We start from the raw sequence: 13,770 nt of genomic DNA, 5'->3' as shown, positions 1-13,770 counted from the left end.
TTATGAAAATTAATAAAATATAATTATAGAAAAAAAAACCAAAAAAAACCCACCAAGGACTATGAACTTGATTGGAAAAAAGCTTAGAAGAACTCTGGAAGTCCTAATCCACAACATAAACAGTCTTCCAAGTATTCTGATAAATCTACAACTGGGAGAGGACAAAATAGATGAATGGGACCTCTAAGAATCAAATCGCCATGCACATCCAAAAACTTCTCCAACAGCATAAAAAGGGAAGCCACAGACTGGGACAAAATATTTGATAATGACATGTCAGATAAGGGATTTATATCTAGAGTTTATCAAATACTTGAGCACCACAACAAGATAAAGGTAAACAAACCAACTGAAAAATGAGCACAGGATATAAACAGACACTTCACCAAAGAAGCCATTCAGATGGCAAACAAATACATGAAGAAATGTTCAAAATCCCTAGCTCTAAAAGACATGCAAAGCAAAACAACTGTGAGATATCCTCTCACCTCAGTAAGAACAGCAAAATTTAACATAACAGCAAACAACGAATGTTGGCAAGGTTGTGGAGAAACTGGAACCCTTATTCACTGTTAGTGGTAGTGTAAAATGGTGCAACCACTAAGGAAGGCAGTATGCCACTTTCTCAAAAAGTTGTAACTAGAAATACCATTTGACCCAGCAATTCCACTAATGGGAACATACCCCAAAGAAACCATAACTGCCACCCAAGCAGATGTATGCACACCCATGTTTATTGTGGCTTTGTTCACAATAGCAAAGAGTTGGAAGCAACCTAAGTGTCCATCAATAAATGAATGGATAGAGAAGCTGTGGTATATTCACGAAGTGGAATACTACGCTGCATTGAAAAACAAGGAACTCATGAAATATTATACAAAATGGGAGACCCTGGAGGACATGATGGTAAGTGAGATATCTCAGTCACAAAAGGACAAATACGGCATAGTGCCGCTGTTGTAAAACAGGACTGACACGGGGTTGGGGTAGACTGAGAAAGATGGGATAAATTATGTATACTGCACTCAAACAGATGAGGGAGAGAACTGTTTAAAAGGGATATATGTTTAGATATTATTGTCATGACAGGAGTATAGAATGAAGACTGCACAGTGGCGTGGACTTGGGGGGATAGGTTGTATAATAATGAAAGAATTTTTCTTTTACTTTTCAAAGAGAAGAGAAAATTGGCGGGGGAGGGGGAGGGAGGTTGGACAGGAAGAAAAGTACAACAATGAATGAATGGAAATCCAAAGGCTCTGTAAACTTTCATTAAAATTAATTTTAAAAAAAGAAAAAAAACCAAAAAATCTTTCAAGATGTTTAAAGAGAAACATTTTGAAAGTTTCCAATGTGTGCGGGGGTGTGGGGGGAGAAGGAGTAACCCTACAAACTCTAATCCTTCTTCAAAGGATTTTCTTAACATTCTTCTTTGTTAAGATATCAATGACAGGAAAATCCCAAATTCTTAGGCCCCAAGAGCTCCCTTAATAATGTGAAGTATGTAACATAGTCAGTTGTTGAACCATAATATGTAAACTTTTGTTATTCTGCTAACATTATTGTGGTTTAGGAGTAAATGAGTTTTCAAAATTAATAACATTTTCTCATCTCACTTTATAGCTAAATAGAAATTTTCACTATTTGATTTTTAAAAACAAAATTTCCTTTTGAACAAGATTCAGAATATTTCTGAAAATTCATTTTAACCAGAACCACGAGATATTCACAAATGTCTGAAATAGCTCTAGAACATGAGGTCTGCCAAGAGTCTAAATGACATATTTTGGGGATAGAAGGGGAAAAAAATAAATTAAAAAAAAAACCCACTAAAATATTCCCTAAAAAAAAAAAAAAGCAAAGACATCATTTTGACTACTAAATTGTATCTGATCTGAGCCATGGTCTTTTAATTTATCTCATATGCATGCAAAAATTGGACATAAGTCAGGATGATTGAAGTAGTGACTAGTTTAATTGTTGGTAAAGAATATGAATATACTGTGTATTTCCGGAAGAAGAAGAAAAAAAATGAAGAAAATATAACCCAAATGTTCCTTGCAAGACTTTCTCTTGCTTATTTTAGACACATAATCAAGAAGAACCATGTACCAAAAAAGACACCCTGTTTGGTTAAGCACAATATCAGTGAAAAAGAGAAAAAAATACTCTTTGTCATCTAAGGAAGTTCTGTTGACCTGGTGAGTGAGAAGTCATGCTGCCAACCCATTGGCAGAAAATTTTAATCCACCAGTTGCTCTGTGGGAGAAAGATAGGCAATCTCCTCCCACACGCTTTTTGGCCTCTGAAGAAACTACTGGAGGGCCAGCAATGAGCTGTTTCCCACTCAATAGCAATGAGAATTGAGTTATCTAGTATTGCTACAATAGAAATACCACATTTTCTTGTTAAAGAATGGCTTTAACATACACATTTATTATTTTCACAATCAAGAAGCCTAGACATCCAAATTCTGGCTTCTCTCTTAAGTTTTGGAGGAAGAGTCATATCCCCTTTCCATAACACTAGGCCCAGTATTTCTTGGAGTTCTCCTTCTGTCTCGGTATCAATATTTTCCCAGATCTAGGCATTTCCGTAATATGATGATTTCCTGAAACTATGTCTTAAACATGCAAATGTCTTGGGATCATCCTCAACCAAGAATATCTGTCCTTCCTAGACTAGGCCACACTTGGATTCTTTAGTGACAGTGTAAGTGACACCATGAGATTGCACGTCACAGAGCACACCCACAAGGCTTCCTGTTGCCCCTGGTTGGTAGGTGCTGCCTATACTGACTCGGCCCTCTGTCTTCATACGCTGTTCTTCCATCACTCAATAAGGGCCAGGGCTGGCTCAGCTCCCTTAACTATCAACTATACTTGGGCCTTTGTGAGGAAACCTGGGCTCCTTGCTGAGGCAGAAGGGTGGTGACATGACACATTTATAGCTTTTCTCTTGGCATGGCCTGTGGACTAGAGGTCCAGTCACGTTTCTTTCTACCTGGACCATGAGCCACAGCTTTCAGTCTCTTCTCTGAGGAAAGCACAAACCCCACAAGAGGCACTTACCAACATTTTTGGTTTTTTACTGCAGATCTGTAATATATACTCTGAGAAAGGGCACAGAGGTCCTGGGTCCATTTCTTAAGAATAATAAACAATACCCACAGGCCTATAATCCTATCTGCTTCCTATTAGTAGGAAACATTGTTTTGAGGTGATGTCAGAGGGCCTCATGTAGTCCACTAAAGAGGATTTCTCCAAGGTTCTTCAGAGACGCAGGCAGTGTTGAAAATGCTAAAATTCTGTCCCATTAAAGTCCGTCCATGTGAGATGCAAAAGGGCATCCTAAGGACTCCTTTCTCGGAAGGTCTGTTTTAACCCAAATCAACGACTTAAAGAAATGGACAGAACGCTTGTTAATTTTCTAGGAGTATGAAGTCTTGTGGTTGAGCTTTTAATCGGTATCAGGTGGCAGAGCAAATATTTACACATGTTCTGTAAAAACCTGTAGGTCAGGGGTGTGTGTGTGTGTGTGTGTGTGTGTGTAAGAGAGAGAGAGAGAGAGTGCACAAGCAAGAGAGAGAGCAAGAGAGTGAGTGAGAGAGCGCAGCATGTACAGTAAAGCTACTATCTCTGTCCTGGCCCCACAAGAGAACCACCTAGAATCACTTGGGGCAGTTGGGAAACATATTGATGCCACCTTCCTTGGGGATGCTAATTTAATTGGTCTGTGGTAGGGCCCTGCATCAGCCTTTTTATTAATAGTCTCTTGGTGATTCTAATGTGCCAATAAGGCTGAAAAGTACTGCTTTTAATTCTTCATAGCTGAAGCTAGGGATGCTTTGTTTTAAACAAAAGCTAAACAGCTAACTAAGTCATGCCTGTAAATTACCACAGCAAACCAAGATTTACCTATTTATTTTTCCAACGTAGATTCCAAATTCTTACTCTTAATATCACCTATTTAAAGAAAAATTTTTCTGTATTTGTTTACACTGTAATTGAGTAGACTATTTCCTTTGTCACTTGCTCCACAGGATCATTTTGTGAGACAGCAGAAGCATTACACTCATTTTCCAGATGGAAGAAATCCCTTCTTTCAGTATGAAGGACATCAACAGCCACATAGTCACCTAAGTGAGTGAGTAGTAGAATTGAGATTGTTAACAATTTCAGCTTGCTTGGATCCACAATCAACACTATTGGCATCACAGTCAGGAAATCAAAAGACAAATTGAACAAGGAAAATCTGCTATCAGGGACCTCTCCAGAGTGCTAAAGAGCACAGTATCTGTCTAGAAACTAGGCCATGGTCTTCGCAATTACTTGCCATGCATCAGAGAGCTGGACAATGACTAAGGGTGACAAAAGTCCTCGAGTTGTGGTGATGGAAAAAGAGCACAGAACATACCATGGACTGCCAGGAAAACAAAGATCTGTCATGGAGACGGTGAAATCAAGTTACTCCTTGGAGGCAAGGATTTTCAAGCTCTATCTGTCTCACATACTTTGGGCATGTTGCCAGAAGGGACCAGTACTTGGAGAAGGATATCATATTGGGAAGGGAAGAAGAGACAGTACAGGAGAGGAAGACCCCAGATCAGGTGGATTGACACAGAAACTAGGGTAATGGGGGTAGGTGTGTCAGAGGTATTGAGATCGGCTCAGAATAGGGCAGAGTTCAGAGCAATTTTGCAAAGGGTCACTATGAGTCACAGACGATTTGATGGCACATAACATTTTGTGTGTGTGTGTGTGTGTGTGTGTGTGTGTGTGTGTGGTGGCCTAGTGACAAGAAGTTGTACTCCAATCCTAAAGGCATGCAGTTTGAGGCCACCAGCTGCTCCGGAGGAGAAGGAGGGGCAGTCTTCTCTTGTGCAATTAACTGCCTCTGAAAACTCACCAGAGGGTCAGCTTTCAACTCTATGGTACACAACAATATATATCTAAATAATTGCTATTTAGTGACAAGCAGATATAGGATCCAAACTGAAGAAAATGGAAAAGAACTTTGCCAGACACTCATATGTATTTGATGTAAGCTTAGATACTCCCAAGAGAACTCTCTTTGAACTTATTGGTTGCTTATAGCATATCATATCACTTTATAGCAGATATTATCAAGGGAATGAATGAGAAATTATATCAGACTTAAAGTAATGAGTACATACATCATAAGTGTCAAACCAGAGAATCATAAACTGCCAAGCTGACAAACAACTGTAGCCATTATGCCAAGCATTATGTTCTTGTCCAGGGATGGGCCCCTTCTCATAACACGTTAAAGTCAATCCATCTTCTAAAGAACATTCTTCCTGTATTTCTTCCAAGACAGATTTGGTCTCTCTTCTGGCAGTCCACAATACAGTCAACATTCTTTTTCCAACATCATAATTCAAAGGTATTAATTCTTTGGTCTTCCACATTCATTGTCCACCTGCCAAATATATATGAAGTAACTTAAAATACTGTGGCTCGGGTTGGGCACATCACTGTCTTCAAAGAGATGCCTTTGCCTTTTTTTTTTGCCTTTGCCTTTTAATTCCTTAAAGTGATTTTTGAAACTGATTTGCCCAGTGCAATATGTTATTTGATTTCTTGACTACCATTTCAATAGACATTAATTATATGAAATTCTAGACAGCTCCTATTTGCATGAAAATATCTATTTTCATGATTTTCCTTTCTACTAGAGTTGTGAAGATTTATGTTTTCTTCACGCTGAGGTGTAACCCATATTATTTGAACTTCTTAAGTAAATGCTTCAAACACTTAGCTTTAGAATGTGAGGTTGTATCATCCGCATGTCATAGGTTATTGACAAGTCTTCCAACCTCTGGCACTTTGAATCTGCCAGTTGCTCTGCAGAAGAAAGACAAGCAACCTCCTCCTGTTCTGATCTACAGCTGAGGAAACTTTGTGGAGGATCACTATGAGGGAGAACCAACTAGAAAGGTGCAACCATTATGGAAAGCAGGTTGGTGCTTCCTCAGAAAATGGAAATTATTAATACTATTTAATTCAACAATTCCACTACTAGGAGCATATCCCAAGAACAGATCCATGTTGACTGCAGCTGTATTTACAAGAGCAAAGAGACAGAAACAATGCAATGGTCCATCAGCAGACAAATGAATAAAGAAAGTATGGTACATTCACGCAATAGAGTATTATGCAACATTGAAAAACAAAAACAAATTTTGTGAAACACCATGTAACACAGATGCATATAGAGGACATTATGCTAACTTAAGTAAGTCAGTAATAAAAAGGGGTATTATGTTGTAAGACCACTATTATAAAAAGCTAAGGAAAGTCTTACACACAAATGGCTCTTGGATGGCTACCAGGGATGGGAAGGGAGGGAGAAGGGAGTAAAAATTAAGAAAGAGAGAAATTGGGTGATGACTGGAAAGGCAATGTACAATGAGGAGTTGCTCAGGCATTGTACCTAATAATTAATTAACAAATTTTAATTAATGCTATACAGCAAAATATGTAAGAATAATTGAATGGAAAAAACCAACATGATTTGTAAGCTTCTTTCTCTCAAACTAAAAAAATAAAAAATGGAATGCCAAGTGTGTTCTCTTTTTTTCTATTCCATGTCTCTGTACAGGTCAATGTATTTACTTTTGTCTTCTCGAGTTGCCCTTTGAAATATTCTGTTCAGCTTTTAATTCATGATTTCTTTCATTTGCTTTAGCGTCTCTACCTTATGGAGCACGGTTCAGAGTCTCTTTTGTCACAGTCTGAACCAGTGGGGAGGATGGACTATGGTCATTCAATTCACAGACTGGCCTGTAAATCTTCTGATTTCTGTGATTTAATACAAGTAAACTGGTGTCTGCCTTCCACCAAAACTTTTATACCATATTTTATTTTGATGGTTTCACACTGTTATTAAAATATTGGTCTCATACCTTGCTATCCTAACAACATGGACAACGAACACTTGAATTAGACATTATGTATACAGTAATTAATATTATAGAACAAAATATTAATGACTAAAAAAACTCAAAACACAATAAACTTTGTAAACTTTGACACAAATCACAATAAAAATGTTTTAAAAAATTAATAAACTAGAAAACATCTGATGGCTTAGTGTGCTGCCAGTACAAAGGTACGTGGTTTGAATGCAACTGCTGCTCTGTGGGAGAAAGGTGGGCTATCTCCTCACAGGAGATTTACTGCCTCTGGAAACCTGCTAGAGGGTAAGCTATGGGTTGGTTCTCACTCAACGGTACACCAAACAAACAGAAAATATCTAGAAAATATACACTCCATAGGATTTTCTGTTTTCATGCTCACAATGTTGTGCAAATATGCCTATCACTTGTTTCCAAAGCTTTGCCACAACCCAAATAGAAACACTCCATTCTCTAGCCCATGGTAACCACTGATTTACTTTCTATCTCTATGTGTTTGTCTATTATAGATATTCTATATAAATGCAATCATACAAAGTAGGTATTATCTGTTGGGATTATTTCTGTTAGTATGTTTTCAAGGTCCACCATTACTGTATCGTATAGTAGAACTTCATTCCTTCATCTGGCAGAGATTGTAAGGACTTATTTTTCCATAGTGGACTAACCTAACCCTTCATTAAGGTTAAGTAATTTCCTTTTTAAATGTTCCTCTCATCTATCTTCATAGAGCCATTAAATCTTATAATATCCTTTAAACAAGAGAAAGTAAAGAACAAATTATTTTATGTCATCTTATTTTTAAAACACTTTTCTACCTTTAAACAGAAAATCTGGCATGTATAGCACTGACCTTGTGAAGGTCACACAGCTTATAGTGACCTCAAAGCCCCCTGCTCCATCTCCCCTTGTTAAGGAGGAAAATAGGCTCGGGGGTTCTTAAGTCTTACCGAAGACAATGTATGAGTCAGGGTCAGACAAGAGCTAGAACCCGTGAACCTGAGTACGTGAGGGCCCAGTTTCCTGTGTAAGGAAAGGACTCTGGTGTCATTGGGGGCCCACGTTGGGATGGGTCATCTAGCTAGCTGGGTTGTACTTCAGATATGTAGAAGTATTTTAGGATCTGATTCTTGGATAGAGACTCACAAATTGGGTTGAATTGGTAATTGATAAACTTATATTTGGGTCTTTTGAATCCTTTAACCGCTGAGTGACAGAGGGCAGGTGTCTTAATAGTCCATGATGGGCAGACATGGTGACCACAGTTCCTGTTCTCTATCCCTTCTGAAGGCTGGCCTGCCTGGTCACTGACACTTTGTTTCTATAAAGGAGAGCCCATCCTGGAGGAGCACATCTCTGAAGGGCTTTTCTGTTAGGCCAGGAAGTCCTGAGCTTCACAGAGTCTTTGGGAAATCAGTACCAGGGAGTGAAGACTGAGGAAGGCGCTGGGGATCAGGAAATAAGATGCATCACTCCTCTTGAGTTACAGGTTTGTCTCAAGTGCAATCTCCTGTTGGTCCTAGTAAAGATCTGATTGTGAGACAGAGAGCAGGAGGGGAGAAGGGGAATCAAGAATCAATTCAGGTATTATGAATCTAAACCTTTCAGAATCTTCCAGGCTGGTGACAAAAAAACTGAATTTACTTTCCGCTGCCTTTTTAGTCAAGCGCCAAGAGTAGAGACCACAAGGGTAGTGTTTGAGGAGCTTAATTTTGAGAAACAGGCAGTGGGCACCCCCCGCCTCGAGGTGGGCAGGAGGAGGGTGAGGATGGCACCCAGCAGAAAGCCAGGCCTCAGGTGCTGGATCCGGCAGGCAAGGCTTCACTCTGTTGTTGCTAGGAATCATAGTCTGCTCCATGCCCCTAACAACAACAGGCTCTTGGAGGGGGATCTGCTGAGTCCATGGAAACTTCCACCTTGGCCATGATGCAAATTACTGGAACATCTACGGGGTGACGAAGGGGTCCACCTCACCTGGTCAAATGGAATAAGCAAGGAATTGCTTAGCAGCTGGGAAGTTTGGGCACAGAAGGGGTGCTGAATGAGATGTAGTGAGAGGCATCAGGAGGAAGCTCTGTGAGGTTTCCTTGTCTGCCCCTCTCTGCTGTGGCTGGTGCTGCTCTACCTGGAGGAGGTGAAGTCTGGTGATCAGGATCTTAAAATTCTGATGCCTCCTCTACGCTGTTCCAGTCAGCTGGTTCGTCCTATCTGCCTGCTCCTGGAATACACTGACTCGAAGCATGGAGGAAAGACTTATTTATGTGTGGTGAGATGGTGGTAATGGTCTCTAGTGTTGGCCCTCTGTCACCTACTGATTTGATAACAAACATGAATCTTGGCCACCTGTTTTCCACCTCTACAGGGCCTCCAACCAGCTGGCCTGCCCTTTCCTGGGACCCATTTGTCTGTACTGTCAGTTCAGGATACTGGGAGGGAATTGTACTCCTCATTCTTCATCTCTTTTCCAATAATTGTTAGAATCTAAAACCACATGTCTCTAAACATTAAGCAATGATGCTGAAAGCAGTATCTAGGGAAGGAGAGTAGGATCTTAAGGAAGTTCGTTCTCATTCCATCTTTTCCACAACTGCTCCTGACTATAACAGAATCCAGTGGCAGAATGAGAAATTCAAGCTGGGCCTGGAATTTCCTAATGTAGGTACCGGGTGTGCGGCCGTGAAGGGGGTCTTTCCCTCCATCTCCTCTCCTCAGCCTGGAGGTTGTAGGCTCAGTGCTTTCTGCTCCACCTCTGTCACTTCAGCTTCTTCTACTGTCTTTCCATGGTGTTCTGTGTTCCACAACCTGTGCTTACGTAGTATCATCCTTGGTGCAGGCCCCTGAATGTGCCAGATCTCATCCTTCCTTCCTCAGGAGAAGGGGTGCTGGGGAGAGTGGTGATGTAACGGGCCTGCCTGGTTTCCCTTGTAGCTGCCCTACCTCCTGGATGGGGCTCACAAGATCACGCAGAGCAACGCCATCATGCGCTACCTTGCTCGCAAGCACAACCTGTGTGAGTGGGGTGGGCAGGTGTGAGGACTTGAGATCTGGCTGCCATTCCCCTAGGACCTAGCTGGATGTGATGCTAAGAGTGAGTGTCTTACATGTGCACTGCAGGTGGTGAGACTGAAGCAGACAATATCTGAGCAGACGTCTTGGGGAACTAAGTTACGGACACTTGAGCTGTACTGGGCAGGAGATGCTACAATCCTGACTTTGTGGTTTTTTGGTGAGTGGGCTTCACTGAGCGAGCGCTCTTGATTCCCATATGCAGTCATCCTGTTTGACAGTTGAACTTGTTGTTGTTGTGCACCATTGTGTCAGAACCGACCCACAGCTGACCCTCTGGTGGGTTTTCAGAGGCAGTTAAGCGCATGGGAGGAGAATGCCCATCCTCCCAGAGCAGCTGGTGGAATTAAACTGTGTGTCTTGGGAATGCAATGCAACTTCTTGCCACTAGGCCACCAGAGCTCCCTAAGAACTAGGAATTGTCCAAATGATCTCCTAAATTGCTCCCAGGGTGGCTTTGATAACCCAAAATCTCCTCAAATGAAAACTGAGTCGATCTCCTCCAATTTTTAGGACAAACACTAGACTCACCAATATGAATATGAAAACTGAGTTCCTGGGCAGTGTTTGATTCCTCTTTCCAGTGTCCTTCTCTTGGTACTTACAGAAGTCTCATATATCCCGATTATTGGCCAGACAGTGTTACCATAGTCTATTTGTTTCCTCAGGGGTGCCCTTCTTTCCCCTCTCCCTTTCAGCACCTCAAAATCTCCTCACCTTTCAGGAAACTTCTAACAGGTCCCTGCCATTCTTGTGCCACAAGGGAAGCTAGAACTTCCACTCCATTCCCTGAGCTTTGTGGTCCTCATTCCTTTACTACTGAGCTGTGCACTTGAGTAGGACTCACAGTCCTGCCAGTGACTGATGCCAGGTTGATAGGGATCTGTACTGATGGATTCACGTCATTGTCATTCCCCTTTCTGCCTCCGTAACTCCAAGAAATGGAGTTGGTATATAGTGTTGTTGTTGTTGTTATGTGCCGTCGAGATGCTTGCGACTCATAGTGACCCTGTGTACAACAGCCCTAAACCCTGCTCTATGCTGTGCCAATCGCACTGCCTCTGACACTCCCATCCCGATGACCCCAGTCACTGAATCAATCCACCTCATAGAGGGTATTAAATGGAAGCATGGGTACTGGCCCTATGGCAATCTAGAGAGGATGCTGGCTCATCATTGGTGAACTGCGTCATTCCGGGCTCTTTACCTGGGAAACAGGGGCCCTAGGAGGGTGACACCTGTTTCTACTCCAGGAAAAGCTGAAGAAGCCGCAGTACTTACAGGAGGTGCCTGGTAAGCTGAGACTGTACTCACAGTTCCTGGGGAAGCGGTTATGGTTTTCAGGGGACTACATAAAGGTGGAAGAAGAAGGATATCAAAGCGCTGTAATTCCTACCAGGTGATGGACCTTCATGCCCACTTCATCTTGGCTTTCTGCAGATGATCTTTGTGGACTTTCTTGTTTATGACGTCCTTGATATGAACCGGATCTTTGAGCTGAAGTGCCTGGAGGCCTTTCCAAACCTGAAGGACATCATGGCCTGCTTTGAGGTGAAGCCCCAGATCCTGTTTCTTTAATGTTCCTTTTTTCCTTCCCTCTTTTTCATGCTGCTTTCTTACTTTGAGAACGAAAGTTAATAACTACTAGCTGGATTGACATAGTGACAGTGGGATCAAGTGTATCAGAGACGATAGGTTGGCTCAGGAGAGGGCAGAGTTCAGAGCTATTTTTCATAAGGTTGTTCATAGTCAACTCGACAGCACATGACAACAACCACAACAACAGCTTTTATGGAGGATTGCTTTCTGTCAGGACCTATACTAAGCATTTTACATATATTGTATTAGAGTCCCTTTTCACAAGATAGATAAGACTGTTCATCCCTATTTTATAAATAAGAAAACAGAGTCTGAGGGGAGTAAGAATTTGCTCAAGGTTTTATATATTATAGTTAGTGGCTTTTCTTTTCATGTCTCTAAAGGGAATGTTCAGGCCCTTTCCCTGATTCCTAAGTTTCATAGGCCAATAAAGAAGGAATAGAACCAATTCAGAATTAGTATATGTATATAGCTGACAGTAGTAGGTCTGAAATATGGAAGAACTTGTATATTAAGTTCCAAAAACACAGACGTATTGATACTTGTCCTCCAGAAAGCTTTGCACCAGTATGAGCCTTGTCTGAGCAAGGCCTGAAGTTCTGGGGTCTGTGGAGGTGCTAGGCATTATGTACTTTATTTTGTTGGTCCCTCTGTGAAGTATTTTATGTGGAAGTGGTTTATGGTAGAACAGTGTCTTTCTCTCTACTTTGTTCCTCTTTCTCTTTTCCCATTCACTAAGATTTTCCATCTCTGAGATAGATCAGTACATGTATTTTACGTCCTGTCCACTGACAGATGGTGTCCTGTGGACGAGACACTGACTGGGTCAAGCACAGTGAGGCCTGTACTGATGGCCCTGCCCTAGAGCCCACCTTCCAGGAACTCTGTGTGGTGAGGTCACTACAGTGACTGGTGTGTGGGCCTGTGATATCAACCAGATTCTAAAGGAATACCACCTGGACCCCACCTTGTACCATCACATAGAATCATCTGGTTTAAATGCAGCCCAGGCTCCTTGGTTACAGATTAGAGGATTTGAGGCAGTTAGCCTAGAGTCCTTGTTTCTTTATCATTAAGACATCTCCTCTCCTGGCTAGTTCTCATCATCTTCTGGTTCTGGTCAAACCTGAGCAGCCTGGGTTGTTGTTGTTGTTGTTGTTGTCGTCGTTGTCATTGTTGTTGTTGTTATGTGCCTTGACTTGCCTGCAACTCATAGTGATCCTATGTACAGCAGCTCTGAAGCCTGCCTTGTCCTGAGCCAGTCTCACTGACCTTGACACACCTTTCCCCAGTGTCCTAGTTACTGTATCAATCCATCTTATCTGGGGTCTTCCTCTCCTGCACTGTCCACCCTTCCAAGCATGATGTCCCTCTCCAAGGACCAATCCCTTCTGGCCACGTGCCCAAAGTTTGTAAGACAGAGCTTCAAAATCCTAGCCTCTAAGAAGAAACTAGATTTCACCCTTTCCAAGGCAGACCTATTTGTTTTCTTGGCGGCCCATGGTATGTTTAAGACTCTTCTCTAGCACCACAAATCAGAGACATCAATTCTTCTTCTATCATCCAACTCTCTGATGCATAACAAGTAATTGTGAAGACTATGTCCTGGATCAGGCACACCTTAGTCTCTACACTGGCATCATTGCTTCTCAGGATTCTGGAAAGGTCCCTAACAACAGATTCACCTAATGCAATTTGCCTTTTGATTTCCTGACTGCTGGTGCCAAGAGTGTTGAATGTGGACCCGAGCAAGCTGTAAGTATTAACAACCTCAATTTTTTCTCCATCTATCATGGTGCTGCCAATTGGCTCAGTGGTGAGAATCTTTGTTTTCTTGATGTTGAGCTTCAATCCATATTGAAAACTACAGTCCTTGATCTTCTGCAGCAAGCACTACAGGTTCTCCTTAGTTTCAGCAAGCAAGGTTGTGTCATCTGCATAATGTAGGTTGTTGATGAGTCTTCCTCCAATCCTGTGCCACATTCTTCCTCCTAAAACCCAGCTTCCAAAATTATCTGTTCTGCATATAGATTGAAAAGGTATGGGGACAGGACTCATCCCTGATGCACTCCCTTCCTGATTTTGATCCATGCAGTGTTTCCCTGCTCTGTTCTGAGGACTGCTTCCTGGTCCGAGTATAGGTTTCACATAAGCACAATCAAGTG

At 41.7% G+C, this 13,770-nt stretch overlaps 1 protein-coding gene across 1 annotated transcript in view; it reads left to right on the top strand.

Annotated features, from left to right (window-relative positions):
* The window catches only part of GSTM5 (glutathione S-transferase mu 5), a 45,379-nt gene extending 33,795 nt beyond the window's left edge, over window positions 1-11,584 (top strand). The window contains 5 exon segments of the mRNA XM_006903658.1: window positions 9,488-9,595; window positions 9,869-9,950; window positions 10,055-10,155; window positions 11,260-11,364; window positions 11,447-11,584. Of these exon segments, the coding sequence (XP_006903720.1) occupies window positions 9,488-9,595; window positions 9,869-9,950; window positions 10,055-10,155; window positions 11,260-11,364; window positions 11,447-11,584 (534 nt within the window).
* The last annotated feature ends 2,186 nt before the right edge of the window (window positions 11,585-13,770 follow it).

This window comes from Elephantulus edwardii, unplaced genomic scaffold, assembly GCF_000299155.1.
Source record: "Elephantulus edwardii isolate Elephantulus edwardi_28Jun2011 unplaced genomic scaffold, EleEdw1.0 scaffold00252, whole genome shotgun sequence".
NCBI lineage: Eukaryota > Metazoa > Chordata > Mammalia > Macroscelidea > Macroscelididae > Elephantulus > Elephantulus edwardii.
This window is presented reverse-complemented; position numbering and strand designations above follow the sequence as displayed.